Source organism: Mchenga conophoros, linkage group LG20, assembly GCF_057382185.1.
Source record: "Mchenga conophoros isolate Kocher_MC1m ecotype Shallow Benthic linkage group LG20, M_conophoros_male_GT1.1, whole genome shotgun sequence".
Lineage (NCBI taxonomy): Eukaryota > Metazoa > Chordata > Actinopteri > Cichliformes > Cichlidae > Mchenga > Mchenga conophoros.
Window position 1 is genome coordinate 4,614,777 of NC_140545.1, and position 18,969 is coordinate 4,633,745.

Consider the following 18,969-nt stretch of genomic DNA (forward strand, 5'->3'; position numbering starts at 1 on the left):
CCTGCCCCCTCACAGCCTTATTCATCGGCCAGGCAGTCAGCACTGCTTTCTGCTAAGCAGTCTGTTTCTCTGCTAGCGGGTGTAGAGCCAGCTCGCTCCTCACTTTCTCATTCTTTTCCCTCTCAGCCATCAATACATTATGACTTCTCATTGTCACAGCATTACTGCTTTAAGCTGACTAACTGCTTTTTACTCACTCAATTTACTCAACTTCAATTATCTGCATCAAACTAAGCAATCGGTGAGCTACAAAATGACCACAGAGAATTGAATATGTTGTTAATCGGTGCGTTTCAACACATTTAAACATGTCATAGTGAGTCTGTGTGAAGACAAAAGTACACATGTGCACACACACAGACACACACACACACACACACACACACACACACATATATATATATATATATATATATATATATATATATATATATATATATATATATATATATATATATATATGTATGTGTGTGTGTGTGTGTGTGTGTATATGGGAGTTTTTTTCCCCTTTAAGAGTTAATTAGTATAATTATGTTAACATAAGCAAGGTAATTGGAGATAAAGAATTTGAGGCAGTTCTGTGGAGTGTATCCAGATGTAAACTAATAGCACCTAGATGTTAAAGGTACTAACTAGGCTTAGAACTGCCTCCGACTTCAAAGGAGAACGGGTCAGTCCTCCATTTGCAACAGTTTAGTCTCCTTGCTGGTTTCAGTGGAAGAGGCTTATGTTACTGATTAGAGGAGAGACGAGGTTCTTAGCTCATACGCCAATTCTGGCAGCCCTCAGGATTAGAGCTGTGCTATCAAATACTACCTTCATTAATGTTTTCGTGTACCTCACACCTCCAAAACACGCTGCCGGATATAGACACAGGAGAAAAAGGTGTGTGTGTGTGTGTGTGATCTGTATTTTGACACACCATCTCGGGTATGTTACATTGGCTGTGTGTCCTTGCATGCACATGCCCGTTGGAACTCTTCAGAGCCCTCGTGTCTTCTGCGTCTGCTAATGTGTGCGCCAGCAGCCCAGTGGTCGCTGTGGTAACTCATCATTAGGTGATTAATGGGGCTGTGACGAGGCTGCAGTTTAATCAGGCCCGGTGTTTGTGTTGAAGCCGACGACAAGAGCAGCTGCCCTGTCAGTTGGTGTCTGCTCGCGAGATGACAGCACCCGCTGCTGAGGACTGCCGTTGTCAAATGTTCTTCATTGTAAGAGTGTGTGTGTGTGTGTGTGTGTGTGTGTGTGTGTGTGCGTGCGCCAAAAGCCTTTCTTTCACCTTTTGCTTTGCTTCTATTCTTCACCTCACGTTCTTTCTGGCTCTGTCAATAAGCACTCGTCCACTTCCAGATATGCTTTATAAAGCCTTCGTTGCTTCACCTGCCTGAATCTGTATCCCTCCCTCATTTTTCACTCTTCGGCTTCCATCCGGTCATCATGACCATGGTATAGCGAGTGCTGATTGCCTGGTCTGATCCCTCTGGGGGCTGTAATAACTATTTCTAGTTAATTTGTTGCGGTGGGGGGTAGTAGAGGGGGGGCAAACACTGGCTTTAAATGAGTAGCCTCCTTCCTTTGTAGGCGCTGTGTGCAGAGGCTGTGTGGTGCAGACAGCGTGCTGCTTCAGCTTTGCACACTTTGCTGTTTATGGAGGATTTTTTTATTATGACGTGGGGAAAGTGGTGGCTGGACAAAGATAGCTGCAAGTGGCTGAGGACCAGGCATGGCGAATGAGTGACTCTGCCTCGATCCTCTGCCTTTCCTTACCCAGTGGATTGCTGTATCCTTCCCTCCAGAGCTGTCGCTTCACATTAACGCAGCGGTGACTGTCAGCCAGGGCAGAGGGCTGGGGTGAGGGAGGAGTCCAGTAAGCCAGCAGAATTGAGCCTGGTGTCAACAGAAACGGTCTGCAGAGAAGCCAGCCTGTTAACTCTGTCATTGAGCTTTATGCTGCAGCTTTCCCGTGGCCTTATAAACTACAAACAGCAACTTCTGCCAAAAGAAAAAAAAAGAACCCTCATAGCATATTATCTCAGAGGAATTCTGTTGGCTGGCAGCAGCTTCTTTACTACCTTATTCAGTTATGACTTCCCTTTAGCTCATTGTGTTACAAATACTCTAGCCGCGGCGCTTGTCTTCCTGTTGTTCTCTTTTACCCTTTAATAAATCTGTTTTAGCACCTTTCTGAAAGCGTGGAAATATGTTAGAGCAGGAAGCTCGAAGGTTTTGTTCTTTCATAAAGCTGCTCTGTGCTCTCCGGAGCATACTTGGCTGTGGAGGAGAATGCCAGCAATTACTGTGATGCTGAGAAGAGTCGGCAGAGCAGCCTAATCTCCAAGAACTAATGTTGCGTTTCTTACCCCCAAAAAAGGTGTCATCCAGTATTGAACAACACTTTTAATGTTGTTTGTATTTTGTAAAAATGGTGGTTATTGATCCGAGTTAATTGCGCTTCTTCTTTTCTCCACAGCTTTTCTGAAACACTGGGGTTGTTGGAGTGGCCAAATTTTCCCTGGATTTGACTGGTAAATTCAGAAGACTGAAGCCCAGGCTCACAGTCTACCTTTCACGGAGGCCCAGCCGTGAGAGGACTGAGGAAGGCACGTGGCGGATCATGACGGCCGATAAAGAAAAGGAACGGGAGAAAGAGCGGGACAGGGACAGAGACAGGGACCGGGACAAAAGAGAGGCCGGCAAGTCCCGCCGGCAGGATGGGGACCGGGGCGACCGTGAAAGCGAAAGCTCTCGGCCCCGACGCAGCTGTACGCTGGAGGGCGGGGCCAAGAACTATGCAGAGAGCGAGCACAGCGATGACGAGGACAACGACAACGGGAGCACCGGCGGAGGCAGCGGCACGGCCGAGGAGGCTGGCAAGAAGGGCAAAAAGAAGATGCCTAAGAAGAAATCACGCTACGAGCGCACAGAGAACGGCGAAATCACATCCTTCATTACAGAAGATGATGTTGTTTACAGACCCGGAGGTAAGTCCCAGGAACCCTTAATCTAGTTGTGTGAGCCGGTGGGCTGCATTCATCAGCTTGGCTACTAAATGATTAAACTTTCCCAGGTCATAAGCCCACATTTTCGAAAGCATACTTCACTGGATTTGTCAGATGCTGTTTGCAAACACACCATTAAAATTTGGCTCTTCTTCCCTGAATCAAGAAGTGAGAAAAGCGAGAAAGCAGTGGTGGTTAAGCAAGCTCAAGTGTGAATGAACAAAAGGACCCCTCTGTGATGCCCATAAATGTCCTGAACAATTCAGTTTAATATTCGTTATGCAGCATCACTTTACATTTTACAACAGTAACCTCATGGCGTTGTCAGTGTTACAGTTCCCTTTGAGCATGCACAGTTGGAGATCATGCTCTAATACAAAAGCATCCTCTGTTAGAGCCAGTGCCCCATCATGACGGGTTTTAGGAAAGCCTGTGCATGTTTTTGCATAGCTTAGCTTCAGCGTCACTTGCACTTTTTAACATAAGCCACTTTCTTTAGACTAAGTTTATTTTAGGCATAGGGGAAAAACTGACATTGATTTATCAGTGATTGATTCTTGTCACCTCTGCTGCCATAAGCTGCTGAGGAATTGCAGATTCTCCAAAGTTGCAGTTCTCCAGCAGCAGAAGTACTCCTTCAGGCTAGAGGCCAATGCATCATACAATCAATTCCAAGTTGACCCACTCTGAGCTTTGTCTTGAGCTTAGTCAATAAAGCAAAGTGGTGCTTCAATAGATGATACGATAGAGACAGCCATGATAATGATTTCATTCCAGCGCTGTCTGACTCACTGAAAATATGCTATCTCCTCTGGGGCCAAAAGGTACTCTACTTTCTGGGAGAGGATTTTTTTTCCCGAGCTACGGCGGTATGTCTTGAATATGTCGAATAAACGAGGATAAAAAGAGAAGCGACCTTTTTCGTGGCTGTAAACACAGCCCATCTTTTACTTGCTGTTTAAATTAGTTGTATTAGAGGCGGAAATGTCAGCACTGAGTGACGGAAAGAAGCCAGGCTAACTAGCTGTGTCTTTTACACCGCTCACTGTTATCTTGCCTTGCACCTAAATCATTGCCTTCATGCTTTTATATTTCTCTGGGAGCTTGCAAAAGGTCAAGTACTGAGGGAGGGGAGTGGCCCACTCTGCTCGGGTATTTAATGGGAAGATGTAAGAAGTTACAGCGACTGTGTTAGGCTGTCTTCTTCAACAGTCTACCCAAACCACACGTCCAGAATCATCCTCAGGCCTCCTTTTATTCTATTTCATCTACTAAACAGATGAATTCCAGTAGGTGCAGTGAAACAGCCAGACCTGCGCTTTCAGCCTAGCTGCGTAATCCGGTCAGCTAAATTATCTCTGCGCTGGTATCAGTGGAAGTCCTCAAGCAAGCAGTCACACTGAATCAAGCCTTGTTGTTGCTCACACTATTTCTGTCTCTATCACTCTGCGGAGGTCTCCACTGAAGCCTTTTTTACTTGGCATTTCATGTTTAATAGAGAGAGCACCGACGCTGGGTCTCATAGTCGACCATGCGAGGTAGGGGGCGGGCTGGGGGAAAGGGGTGAGAAAACAAAAACAGAAGCAGTCAGTTATATCAATGAAACATTCAAAAGGCATATAAACAGAGTCGACCGTCTCAGTGGATTAGCTCCTCCGAATATTTATATTTCCACAACCGAGCGAACAGCACGGACAGGGTCTGGTTGATGTGGAATATTTACGTTTCCTGTCCTCTCCTTCTATTAGTTTGACATTTGTGGAGTGGCCTGAATGTCACAGCCTCCTCTCGTCATGTAGACTGAAGCTGTTACGATTGGTTTAGATTAGGAATGAGCCACGATAGGGTAGTGACGGCCCCAGCGTCGGTACACTCGTTTGTAATTTACCTCCTGTTGTCAACATGGAAGATCCTCCACCTCAGCAGCCGACTTCCTGCTGTCTCCTCTGCTTATTGTTCAAGTGACAAGTCGTGTTTGTGCACGCGCGTGTGTGCTCGCTTGTGCGTGTGTGTGTGAGAGTGCTTGTTTCCTACAGCTTGGTCATTGGTAGCAGCCTTCTTGCAATCAGATTTGATGTGTGCAGCTTAGGCAGGCACAAAGCCTGCAATGGATTATGCTTTACTAAATGTTAAATCCCTTTATAGCCGGCTAGTGACACACAATATGTAAAACTGACCACCCTCCAAGAGGGATTTACGCCACCCCAGATGTGGGGAGGGGAAGAATGTGATGGAGAACAGCGCAGAAAGCGAAAGAAATCGTGAACCAAAATGCCGTTTTGATTGCTTTTGTCACAGGGGAGATTTAGAAACATACAGGCCTGTGTTATCACATAAAAAAGAACAGTTAAGCTAGTATTGAAACCATCTCCCTACTCCTGGTCCTCAGCCACCCTCCAATCTCTCTGCTTAGCCTTTCTATCCCTTGAAGATGGGTTCAGGCAGCTTAGCGCACATCGATTGGATGGGGAAGTGCAATCGGCCAGTAGGTGGGCCTGCAGCTAACTCTAGCTTTGCTGCTGTTGTAAAAGGAATGGAGGAGTTTGCCTGGTGGTGTCCAGGGGACTGTGTCCCGGGCCATTTGTATGATCGGCTGCTGGGGTGAACAGCTAGCTCGAGCAGACATGCCAAATCGATCTGTACCCTGTGGCTGAGCTCGCACCACTTCCCCGGGCCCAGCCAGACACCTCCAAAGCCTGTTCTCTACATTCATCCACATCCCCACCCTAGATTATAGATCCTCTCTCTAGAGATTATACACACTGCTGTGGTGGATCAATAGAAGACACCCTAGAAGCATAGAAACAGTGCGCACACATACATAGAATGCTGATAACCAGCATTTGTGTACTGAAAAACATACATACACACCCTGTCACATAAAAAGGCATACTTTTAACAGTTGGAAACATGGTTCCTATCTCTGGCAGACACACACCATACAGTGGAGCTAATGGAAACCATCCCCCCTCCTCCTTCTCCCTCACTGTATGTCACACAACATGGCTACTGCAGCAGAAACACTTGATTCATTTTAGTCATTTTTTTTCTTGGCAAGTGTAGATTTGTGTAGAAGGTGAATCATATATGCAGAAAGATTGAGGCTAGACTGAGAAACACACTGTGTGTGTTGAAGGATTTGTTGATGTGGGCAACTGGCACTCCTTGCTGCAGTCACCACAGAACCCTGGGGTCGTATGCTTACATGTGTGTTTGTGAGTCTTGCTGTATCTCTGTAATGCACAAATTCAACCAACTACAACCAACAGTTGTTCAAACTTTAGAACAACTGTTGGTTGTCCCACAAACTTGCCATGTTCTTTATGTTTATAAGGGCTTCAGCTATCCTTTTCAAATATACACTCATTACCATCAACCTGTTTTAGCTTTGATTGTGCAAAGTTACTATCCAAAATAGAACTACCCACACTGATCATACATGTCTAAATTGTTGTCAGTATGAATCTTATTGGGAAACCAGGAAGTTGTGAATCTGTGAATGTTGGACTAGTTTTTTAGAGCCAAGACAGCCAGTGTAGTACAGAAAAGGCAGCACAACCCATCCGCTACCACAGCTAGCTGTCGATCAGTTTGCAGTTTCCATTCAAGCTAACATAGGGGACAAGCCCTTGGAGTCATTTCATATTGAAACATAGCAGTGTGAATCTGTAGCCTGTCGTTAACTGAACAGATCTATTTTTAAAAGGGCCCTCTCCGCTCTCCCATCTCTCCCCACGCTAGAGACTCTGGGAAAAGGGCTTTTTAGTGAAATCCAACCACCTGCCGACTGCTAAATGAGAAAGCGTGGGCTAGCCGAGAGGGAAAGGAGAGGGGTGGGGGGGGTGGTGGTGTTGTCAAAGAGCTTCTGTTCTCCCCTAGGAGCTCAGTCAGCTGTAGGCCTGCCCTATTGTAGAGAGCTGATGGTATCGCTTGCCAGGTATTTCCCACTGCTTTTCCAGTGAGAAGAAGGGAGACTTGTTGGGCTGGTTGTTGAGACGAGAGGAAGGAAAGTTGGGGAAGAATCAAGTGTCTGTTTACCTTCAGGGCTCGACTGCCTGTTGCGCACCCCGCTGAGACTAGCCCAGCAGGAAGTGGCCTTGGTCATCAGCTGGTCTTGCTCAAGAGAGCTGCGGTGAATCACTAGTTGCACCACTCTTATCTTTCTTCTATCTATATTTCGTCTCACAGCTCTGTACTTTCAGTATTTCATGTTGTGTGTTTAATTTTAAGATCAGTAGGTTCAAAGAATATTGTTGGGGGTGGGGTTGTTGCTGTCGTTGTTGCTAGCTTTGCTAAAGCCGCACACATCTTCATTGCCCGTTTGAGCCGAGCACCACTTCTGACAACGCAGGTGCGTCCTGCCTCTTGGTTATCACTCACCACCTGCAAGCACGGCTTAAACAAACAGTCCCTTTTTGATTTAATAAGCCCGTCTTGCTTCCTAAAATATGCACCCCCCCCCTTCCTCCCCTTACCACTGTTTACAAAACACTGGCATACATGGCTGTGTTCACAATGTGACCTTTCCATTGTTGCTGGCTCATAAAAGAAATCCAAGCAGATATTATCTAAGAACTCCACCTCCTACCCACCCCCACCTCCCCTCCTCTGCTGGAATGCTGCAGCAAATTAAACAGCATTTTATTTGCTTGATACGGAGAAGAGAATAGGACATGCCTCCTTTGCTGAGGCTAGGTGTGTTTTAGATTAGACATGCTTGGCAGCCATGAGAGAATGGCTGACTGAACAATGAAGTACAGCTGAGAAAAAAAAAGACTGAGTGTGTGTTTGTGTGTGTTGTGAGGTTGTAACAGTGAAAATTCAGCCGCTTGAACTCAGCAGGTACAGTTTAAACGGAGAAACAGCCGCCACCAGGATCAGGTTTCGGTGAACTGCACTCTGTTACTTCTTGATTATCTCCCTTTGTCGAAGTATCAAGCTCGCGCTCCGTCTCTCTCGGCGTTGCAGTCAGCAGTGGATTCCAAGCAGAAAGGCGTAAACGTATGGTTTTTGAATGATTGAGCGCTCATGTGCAAAAAAAAAAAAAAAAGCACCGCCGTGGCTCTCCTGCCTCCTGTGAAGCCTGCATCCATTCGCCAGAACACACTATAACCCTAAAAAAAAAAGCCCATCCCCCACATGGACCCCCGCCTCTGTTAAATACCTCGCCCCCTCCCCTTTCTACTTCTCCACTTGAGCGAGGAGACCCATTTCCAAATGCACAAAATGGCAGGAACGTTTAACCAAACCAGGCAGACCCCCGGAGGAACCGCTTGGCCCGGTTCAGCCTTCCTCCCCGCCTAACCCCCCACTCACCCACCCAAACCTCCCCGAGCTCCGTCGCCTCCTCCTTTTTGTTCAGATGACAGAGTCTGAAGCGTTAACTTGGATTTAACTTTCACATTCATTGAGATTCGTGTTCGAGTCAATTTCAGAGAAATGCCCTTGAGGTGGTAGACTTTTAGTGCCCAGGATGAATTCAGAATGTGCTTTTGACGCTCGAAGAATAGACTCGCTTGCTGTCTGTGAATGATTAAACTAGATCCCCGTCTCTCTCTCTCTCTCTCACTCTTTTTTTTTTTTGCCCTCCACCTATCTTTTTCACTCTTGCTGTCTGTTCTTTGTGCCTGTTGATGCACTCTGGGGTGCAGACTCGGAGATCTGGCCTCTCTAAATGAATGTGCTGCCGAGGTGAAGGGACACTAAACCCTAATTCCCCCGATTTGACTCCTCCGAAACATGTCATCTCATTCAGATTAGTCTCTTTTGTTCTCTGCCCTCCCCCCACTCCCTCCATCCTGATCCTCCCTCCTCCACCTCCTCCTCTACCCGTTTCTCTCTGTCTCTTCCTCTACACACACACAGACACACACACACACACACAGTGTGTTGTTCACAGATCACACAATAGCACTGATGGATATTTTCATTCATGTTATCTTGTAAATGACTTCCAGGGATGGTGTAGAGGAGGGGGGCGGGTGGTGGTGGAGAAGCATGAAGAGGGCAGTAGTGAGAGAGATATAATGCGTCACTCAGAGCCAGCAAGGGCGATAATACCCCCCCCCCCCCCCCCCACACCCACTTCCCCCTTTTAGAACAGCTCATTCAGCCTCCAGCAGATAACAAGCCCACCCCGAGGTTACATACACAAACACACACGCGCGCACACATAGCTTTTCAAAAAACAAAGCCCATGATGTCACAGGCGCACATGTACACAGCAGCCCCCCTCTACAAATGGTGTCTTGGGTGTCAGAGTCATTTAATGTCTTTTGCCACCTCTCTGTTCCTCTGCAAGCGGTAAGATAAACCACAGCCCGATCGATAACTCTGTTGACACAAATAAATAACAGATGATGGCAGCGTCGGTCGCTGAGAGAAGGCGGCTACGCGATCTTTTGTTAGGGAAAAGTGTGGCGTAATACTTCTGTGAGGAGCAGCTCAGCAGGTGTTTCAGCGAGACGAGCGCCAGCCATTTGTGTTGTCAGTGTAAATGTTGTCGATGGTGGCGTTCTCTCTTTCTTTCTTTTCTTTTTTCCCCCCCCCATGAGTCAAAGCTCACAGAGCTGCGAGATATCGCCCTCCTTCATGGCTGTGTGTGTGCATGCGAGTTAATGGCAGCAGAAGCGTTACACTTTTCCTCTCCTCGCTGCTCCAATTGGTAGGAGCACCGACCCTGGGAGCATTCAAGTAGCTTTTGTCACACTGCTTCCGCGTGTGTGCGATCTGTTTCTCAATCAATTAAGTGAATGGATTTTGATTGCTCTGCCTGGTATAAACTCCTGTTTTACACCAAAATAAATCATTTTACACTCAGTTTGATCACACTCCTGGTTTTGTGTTGCAGTTAAGAGCCAAAGGTGACTGTTATGCTAATTTGACTTTTGTGAATTCACATCTCTCGCTCTCTCTCAATAATCATTTAAAAACCTGGCTGTTTCTGGAAAGTACTGTGGCGGGGTGAGCAGTAACCATTAGCTGTGTCCCCCAACACCACCACCTCCTCCTTTTTTTTCTCCTTCCTAACAGAAGTGGCTGTGTGTTTTTTGTCCTCTGCAGCGTGAATGTTTTTGTTAAGGAGATGAGAGTTCATGACCTGGCCATACCACCAGTCACATTCAATTTAGCCACGCAGCCAGCCGGCCCAGCTCCTCTCTCACACACACACTTTTTTTTAATTGGTTTGTTTCTCTCAGAGTAACCCAGAGCTAACTGTTGGCTGTAGTTGTCATTTTAGTAAAAAACAAGTCACAGTGAAGACTTGAGGGGTGGGATGGGGTTAAAGCTAGTATTGCTCACTGGTGTATAAATGGAGTGGAACAATAACATAATTCCCCTGGGGCGTAATGTTTGCTTTGGAAAGGCAACCTTGTAGCGCTCCAAAAGTCCTTAATCCTATTACTCGCATTCCAATTGAATTTGACTCAAGGAGGAAAAAAATGTCTTTTCAGCAGAGGTAACAGCACACAAAATAATATATTACTGAGTCTGGCTGCTTAAAAGCATGAAAGCTTTGAGAAGTGTGAACATCTCCTGTTTTTTTTTTTCTCACTTGCAGATTGTGTGTACATTGAGAGTCAGCGGCCCAACACTCCCTACTTCATTTGTAGCATTCAGGATTTCAAGCTGGTGAGTAGATTTCTTTTTATTGTTCCACTTCCTATCAGCCTATTTCATGTCCTCATTTCCTCACACCAACCCATCCATACATGGCATACAAGGGAAAGCATACTATTGTTGAGAAGAAATTCCAAAGGAAATCGGGGCAAAGCTGATTAAATTTACATAACAGATCATACTGAAGTGCTGATGGATTATATCATCAGTTTGGGGGGTTTTTTTTTTGTACTGGCAAATAAAAATCCTTCAGCGAATCTTAAACACCACTAACCTTTGCAGTCCACTGGCAGTGTAATAATGCCTGTAATGGAAATATAGATGTTAGTCGATGTGGTTAATTGATTTAACGAAGGAGACCTTCACCGCTTTTCAATTGATTTTTTTTTTCCCTTTTTTACGACCTAATGTGGCCAAATTGCCTCTTTTGCTGAATAAAGAAAGAAATTAGTTTTTAATTTGCTGATGAGAATAGCTGATTCATCAGGCTCGGTCACTTTAGTGAGACGGTGCTTGTTTTCTGCGCAACAGGACACTTAAAATTCATCACAGCCACACACACATACTCACACTGCCTTCTCCAGAAGAGGAAGTTGAGTTCATCCGTAATAGATTTGTTTTTGTCTATGCAAATAATAAAATAAAGGGCACAGTATTATGGTTTGAGAGCTTCAGTTAGTTTGCTATATGGTAATTGCCTTTAATGACACACTGCACAGTTTTAGAAGGAGTTTCACGACTGGGTGCAGATTATCTTTTTTTAAGTAATTTGTAATTTGATGTAAAATCCTGGATTGTCTTATTGCCACACTGTGTCTTTTTACACTAATGGCACCAGTGGCTTACCCCATGCTGGATCTTTCCTAAAGGCCGATGCACCCAGAAGATTGTTTTCTATTTTCAGGCCAACCTTCAAATGGAAATATTTCACTGAAGCTTGAAATTCATTATGAAACTGAATTTGAATGTTTTTAATTGGTCTTTTGCGTGGCATTCGACTGCCGCGAACAAAAAAGCGGAACTCATTTCGGTCCAGGTTTGCAGTAATGTGACCACTGTTTATTGGGAAAAGACTCTTGGAATTTGTAATGAATGGGTTTGTGTTGCCTTTTGAAGCCACGGCAAAGCCTCCCAAGTATTACCTGTTTTTCAGGAGATTGGTTGTCTAAGCAGAGCACAGAAGACTTTGGGAGGGGAGGGTTGGGCCAAAGGAATGGCTGTTAGAGTCAGAGGCCATACTTGGTGCTTTATGAGACAGGGGAGTGGTGAGGGTGTGTGTGTGGCCTAACATCCACCGAAGGAAACCAGAATTGAGATTCTAAAGTAATATAGATAAACATTTTGTGCTTAATTTTGCACTTTTTCAGTTTTAGGTGGGGTGGATTCTAGACAGGTCACCTGTCTTTCACAGTCACAGCTAATTCACTGAAGCTTAAATACATGTTTATTTGTAAAACTGGCCAAAAATAACAAGAAAATGCACAGATGTCTATTAAGTTAGGTAAACATACTGTACTCATATACCACCTTTCTGTTCAATTTGAGCAGCCAAAGTGTTAAAGTGCTTTCCATTCACACACATTCATACAAACGCTTATTTCTATGCCTAAGCCTTGCCTAAAATTCACACACACAGACACACAAACACACACTGGTGGATGCTGTGAGGGACAAGGCATGAAGACTACAGTAGCCCCTCTTAACCGCTACATGTGGACCAATTACTTGTTTATCTACACGTTTATGGATTGTTTATTGAGAATATATGAATTCTAGTAAAGTGATCATTGTCTTTTAGGATAATTACACACACTTGCAAATGCTTTTGTGCTCAATGGGAAGCTGAGTGTAGAAGGTTTTTCAAGGTGAGCTGCAGGCCTTGCAGCTAGGCCCCACAGCAGCGAGGCTTTAATCGGATTGCTTTCAGAGACTGCTGAGGATGGCAGGAACCTTTTCTTATGAACGCATGCACACACACTCGCACGAACACCCACGCACTTGCACCTTGATTAAGAGCGCCAGAAGAGGTCTGGGGCAGGCAGAGGTAATTGTCCAGGGAGAGAGGCAGAATGCTAGCTACATTAGCTGACCTCTCTCTCTGTCTCTCTGTCTCCCTCTGTGTCTGTCTCTGTCTCTCTGTTACTCCCTCCCCCAGTCCGTCTGTAATTAATGAACAGCCATCTGCATGCCTGTATGTGTTTGAGCAGACTGTACCCTTGTCCTCCTATGTTAAGACAACAAGCCCCCGCTGGCTCTCTAAACACGTACAGCATTTTTCAGTGAGCTCACTTTGTCACTGAACTACAAATCACACACACACACACACACACACACACACACACACACACACACACACACACACACACACACACACACACAAAAGAAAAAAAAAAAGCCAGGCTACATTGAAAACTCGTAATCTCTGTTTGGTAGTCTAGCACACAATCCTCTTTTAGGATGATGGCTGATTTAGGTTGTAATTGCGCGTTTGTATAAACTACCATCTAGCTGAGCCAACCTCGATTCTACCCCCGTCACCCTGCGCTCAAAACTGGGGCACAGAGGCCTTGTGCTTTTGGGAGAATAAAATGCTCCTTCACTCATTCGGCTCTTTTGCAGAACATAATGGTCAGGCTAATCTCATTTCCTCTCCCTGCCACGATATATTGAAAGGAAGAGACAACAGGCAACATGAGTCGTATAACATCAACTGCTTCTCTTTATTTCCCATCTCCTCTCTAACCTCCCTCCCTCCTTCTGCCTCCAACCCCCTCCACCACCACCACCTTTTCTTGCTGCACAAATTATCGATCACTCCACCCCACCTCTGCGTGGTGGAACAGGGCTTTGGAGACACAGCAGAAAGGGGAAGAAATTTTATTGGTCCTGAACCAAACAACCTCATCAATATTGCCCTTCTCGTACCTTTCTCCTTTTTCCCCAACTCTCACTTGCCTTCCTCAGTCTTTAGGCCATAACAGTCTCAGTTGTGTACTTTATCTAATGACCTGTGAATCCAATTAGTGGGGTGTAGAAATCCTGAATGCAGCCATCAATCTCTCCTGCACGCAAAGAACAAGGATTGAAGCCGGCCTCTCTGTTTATGTATTTCTTATCTTTTTCTCACTTGGCGTTTTCTCCACGTCGAGGTGATTCTGAGCCTGTTCTCATTACATATATGTCATCTACCCCTTTTCCACACGCATACACAAACACCAAGATGTCCATTCAACAATAACACATGCAAAAAAAAAATCAATTCTGCGTCACTTTTAGGGTCATTGTGGACTTGGAGGGCAATCATTTTTGCCTGACTCGTTTAGTCAACAGTGGCAGCTTTGGTGCCCACTGCAACCCCTGTGACACATTGATCCATCCATATAGAGTTCCACCTCCTCCCTCCCTCCTAACATGTCTGCCAAGATACGGAGATGAGCAGCAGCGGACTGTTTCTAAACCGTTAGAAGCGGTAGTGGCGTGGCGAAGTGTTAAAACACTCTTACAAAGATGAAAATCTCTGCCGCCCACATTTCAATTATTAAAAGTGTGAAAGTTTGCAGCAACATTAGTAAAACTCATCAGTTTTCGAAAATGACAAAAATTATTTGCAAAACTTGCAGGAGATTAAAAAAAAAACAGAAATAAATGGTGGCACGAAATTGTGACTTTAAATGAATCAAAGAATGATTGAAATGTTTCGTTTAAGGCGGGTAACATGGCGGGTATTGTAAACGTGCATCACAGTGCATTCTCTCGGATGTGATTAGTTAGGTCAATTAAAGGCCTGCAGTCCTTTAGGCTGTTCTCCCACAAGGGCTAGTTTCTGTTTACACCCAGTGCCGTGACCTTGTAATGTGTTACAATCTATACTGATGAAAGCAATGCAGGGAGCTTGCCAGATACAGACTTGTGTGTTTTTTATCTTGTGCGTGTCTGTGTGTGCTTGCGCCGCATTTCTATTCTGGTCACGCAGCTTGTATTATGATCATGTACTTTGATACGTATTAATCTTGTTCTCACGCGAGTCGTATGTCGCCGTGAGAGAAGAATCGAAGACAAAAAGCCGCCTGACAGAAACTGAGCGCTGAGCAGTCTGCAGCCATATCTGCCCATTGACCCTGACTTCACCAATCCATCCTGCTCTTCTTACCTCAATTCTCTCCTCTGTCTCCATTTCTCTCCCTCTCACTCTCTCATCTGTCTGTTTCTACACTTCATTCCCCTCCTCCCCCCATCGTCCCCTCTCCTCTTTATCTGCTGTCACTCACCTCCCTCCCTCCTCCCATCCCATGTTCAAGCCATTGTGCTCGTGTCCTCGACGCTCATTGACCCTCCCACCTCTCCTCTCTGCTTGTAGCTAGCCTTATTTGCTGTTATTGGCCAAGTCAGCTGTGCCCCATCCTCCCTCCCGTCCTTCCTTTCCCTACATCCTTCTCTTTCCCTGCCAGCAACCCTGTCTCCCTCCCTCTTTCGTTAATGGAGTGATTGCAGCGTTTCTCCCTCGGGGAACAAGGGATTGAGGAGCCCAGTACACCAACACACAAACATACAAACACACACACACCCTCACAGTCTTTCTCTCCCACTGTTAGCCTCACAAACAAATGCTCATCTCCACCCCTGGATCTTCCTGCTTATGGACATTTAATTAGATGCCACGTACAATGCAATTATCTTGCCAGGATTCGTGCTCATATGTTGCAGTCCTGATCAGCTACAGTACAGAGCACACTGTATTCACTGGTTTTCATTATGTCCCGTCATTTAGCAGCAGTGTAAGGTTATAACCACCCGAGATTGAGTGCGCTCTGTTTCGTCTGCGAGATGTGCACAGGTTAATCTGCGACACGCTTTATGTTCTTTGTGTTTGTCCAGGGAAAACATGTTGTGATGTCGTGTTTGTACAGGTCTGAGCACTGTCAAGTAACACGTCAATACATGCACTTGGCATGTGTGGATGCACATTACTGGAGATAATGATGTTAAGTCTAAATGATGAGATGTGTCGAAACCATAGGTGTTTCTGCAGAGGATAACAGATTGCATAGGAAGCGTAGCTTATCCTGCTGTAAGGGTTTAGCTTTGCACATGGGGTGATTTACATCTCCTCTCAGTGTCTAATCTCTGTCTTTACGGTTAATAAATCCGGTTTGATGCAAAGAAATGGCCCCAATTTGTTTCGACATATCACTCGCGTCATCCTCTTTTATCATAGAACTCTTACAAATAATGGCAGCAGTATTTTGAATTATCTGAATGTATGTGTTTAAAATGAAAAGGATTCTTTTATTTAACTTCATTCAAAAGCATTTTGATGCATTTTCTCTTTTGTGATGCTGAGATGATATTGTCTATTTCCTGAACCGGTTGGAATAATTAATTGGCGGGCCAAAACATTTAATTAGCAAAGAGCTTGCAAATTAATGAGGAAAACTCTGCATTTTCACAGTGTGACACGGTTGTTTGTGGGACTATTATAGAAAATCAGATGCGTGGATGTGCTGTAATATTTTAATGATGGCACAAAATCCCATCTCAGTTTTAGTGCTAGATTAAAAAAATATGAAAAAACCCATCTACCAATGCTAAAGGTGCACTGCAGACAGGGGTGCAGATTTAGAAGCCTCTAAAGCTCAGTTAGTGGCACGTGTGTGTGATTTAATGAGTAAATCATTTATTGTTAAGCTTTACTATCTGTGTAATCGGGACACATGCACCGTCTGTGTGTGGGTATTCACATACATGTTTTCTTTAGATTGACATAACAGTTAATGTGTCATGTTAACAACATGTGTATACCTTCTCCATAAACACGCACACATGTGCACACCAAATGCTAATTATATCTCTCACAACTGATCCCTGACTGTTTTAGCTGCTGTATAACGTTCAGCCTTGGAAAGTGCTTCCTATTCAAAGTCCATAATTAAAAATGTTTGATAAAGATGCAAATTTATGTGCATAAATACGCATGCTTAACATGAGCACTTATTAGGTTTTCTGTGGACCCTGACTACAGTCCTAATGGAATCCAAAGTGCTGAGAATTAGTTTAACAATGAGATCCACGGGCTAATTAGCTTGCGGCTAGCTCACATGCACGTATTCAGATCCGTGGGATATCTGTAAGTGTATATGTGCTAATGGAGCTTGCGACCGTCCCCGCGGTCCATCCCCACATGTGCGGTGATTCAGTGAAAGCAAGCATGTCAGACTGTTGGTGCTGAGCCACCGAAATGACAGTGGGAGGTTTACTAGACAGCCATCACTACTTGTCTCTTGTCACTGCCTGGAAGGCTGAGCTTCCTCTTTTTTTTTTATCTCCTTTCTCCCTTTGCGGCCACCCTCCACCCCACCCCCATCGAACATTTTGAAATGCAATTATGGATCAGTGAGCACCACCATCAGTCGTACTTCTTGTTAATATTTATTGAGTAGAGCAGCAGCCGCTGCCATCTCTTGAGAGAGGGGCGCTACAGTCATTAGGGGCAATTTTGTGTGTTTGTGTGTGTGTGTGTATATTCGTGTGTGTGCTTCTCAGCTCTTCCTTTCATTCCACAGTCCACTCAGCTGCTGTAAGCGAGCTGCTACATTTCTCAGGCATGAACATGTGGAGGTGCACTCTTTCACAGTTGCATGGGGCTGTCTTAAGTGTGTGCTTGTCTCTGTGCTCTCTGTGAGGAAGCAGCTTTGACAAGGGCATCTAGGCGTCTACAGACATGGCCGGCCAGGCGAGCCTGCTGCAGACTGTGTGATTGAAGCATCCTGCCTGTAATGTTCCCCCATTGAGTGGCAGCCTTAAAGCAATACAAGCACAACACAGCAGCTATTAAACACTGAATGGCCATTCACTTCCACTTGGCTGCAAAAGGGAAACAAAGCAGGATTGTTTGGGGGTTTTTTCTATTTGGACAAATTCTTCTCAGATTAGCTATCTTCATTTGACAAATGGCCCACTCCCTTTCCTCTCCTTGCATTTGATTATGACTAGACCCAATGAGCAAAGCATTTTCTGCCACTGTTTTGGTACTATCGTGCCACTTTGTCCATTGTGACCATTTCGATTCATTCTTCTGTTCTGTGTGAGGTATGAGGCACCCTATCCCGTTCCCTCCATACTTCACTCGCGTTTCTCACGCTTGAATTTTCATTGAGGTGAAGCCATTAATGTCATTCTCTGGAAAAACATTAGGTCATTAAGCTGCCACGTTGGTGACCAGCTTAAAGCAGCTGCTCTTTCTGTTCATGTATGCGCTTACAATTTTTGCAAGACTGACAAGCCGTAGTTCTACTCTGGTGTCGGTTTGCAAGCGTGGTGCATTTCTCAAATCAGATGGAGACAGGCATGCGTCTCTCTGACAGCTACAGAGCCCCGTCTCTGTTGGGAGACGGGTTAGATTGATTGTCCACACCAGCGCAGTGATGAATAAATAAAGCAATACAAATGGCAAGGTTGAGATAACAACACATTTCAGGCCCAGCAAGTGGAGCAACTGGGATTGAGCTCTCCTTGTGGGTATGAAATGAAACCTGCCTAACCCTCTGCATGGCTCTTCGACTCTTCTCTCCCTCTTTTCATCTTTTTGGACAGATAACACTTTTTTCTCTCACCCTCACTGCCCTCGCTGTGCATTAGCTAAACGCTGCTATGGAAACTAGTTGTTCAACCAATAGGATTATCTCTTTCTCTAGGATAGAAGACGGGAGGGGAGTGAAGTAGACTGAAATCAAAATGGGGTTTGTGTGTGTGTGTTTTTTTTATGAGTGGTGATTACTTTCCCAGATGGGGTGTGGGCGCAGCCTGCGGACAATGGGGGGTTGGTCGGACTGAAGGGCCAGGCCAGCGGCCGTAACATTTTCAGAAAGGCCCAATCAATAGCCACCTCTGTGACCCTTCACTGCTAAATAATTCAGCAGAGAAGCCTTTTGACTACTTTACCCCCCCACTTTAGAGTCTAATTAGTTTACTCTGACCGGCTTGGCCTCATGCAAAGATTTCATTTTATTAGTATTATTTTTTTCCAGGGATAAATGACATTTGGGACCAACATTGAAAATCAAAGTGCTTTTTTCACCTTTTGTTGCCACCTTGTTAAAATACTTGGTTGCTCTGCTTCAGACACTTTTCCTCTTTAAAATTTTTTTTTAGTTGAATACAATTGAAAACAACTCTGATTTCTTTGCATTTTCATCACATGAACTGAAGTCACCATGCACTGGAGTTTAGCACCACACTTTATCTTAATAGCAAACAGACACTGCTGCCTTCTCTGCTGCTGACTTTGATGAGAAAGCAGGAAAAACAAATGCCCTTTTTGGCACAGATGCCTACAAAGGCAGGCAGATTTGAT

General features: G+C 45.0%; 1 protein-coding gene across 5 annotated transcripts in view; it reads left to right on the forward strand.

The window, feature by feature from the left end:
• Nucleotides 1–18,969, forward strand: part of rerea (arginine-glutamic acid dipeptide (RE) repeats a) — a 133,528-nt gene that overhangs the window by 58,247 nt on the left and 56,312 nt on the right. For all 5 annotated transcript variants that reach the window (XM_085260635.1, XM_085260630.1, XM_085260634.1 and 2 more), the window contains 2 exons: nt 2,471–2,981; nt 10,561–10,631. In XM_085260635.1, the coding sequence (XP_085116761.1) occupies nt 2,615–2,981; nt 10,561–10,631 (438 nt within the window). In that variant the 5' untranslated portion in view covers nt 2,471–2,614. The remainder of the gene's footprint in view (nt 1–2,470; nt 2,982–10,560; nt 10,632–18,969) is intronic.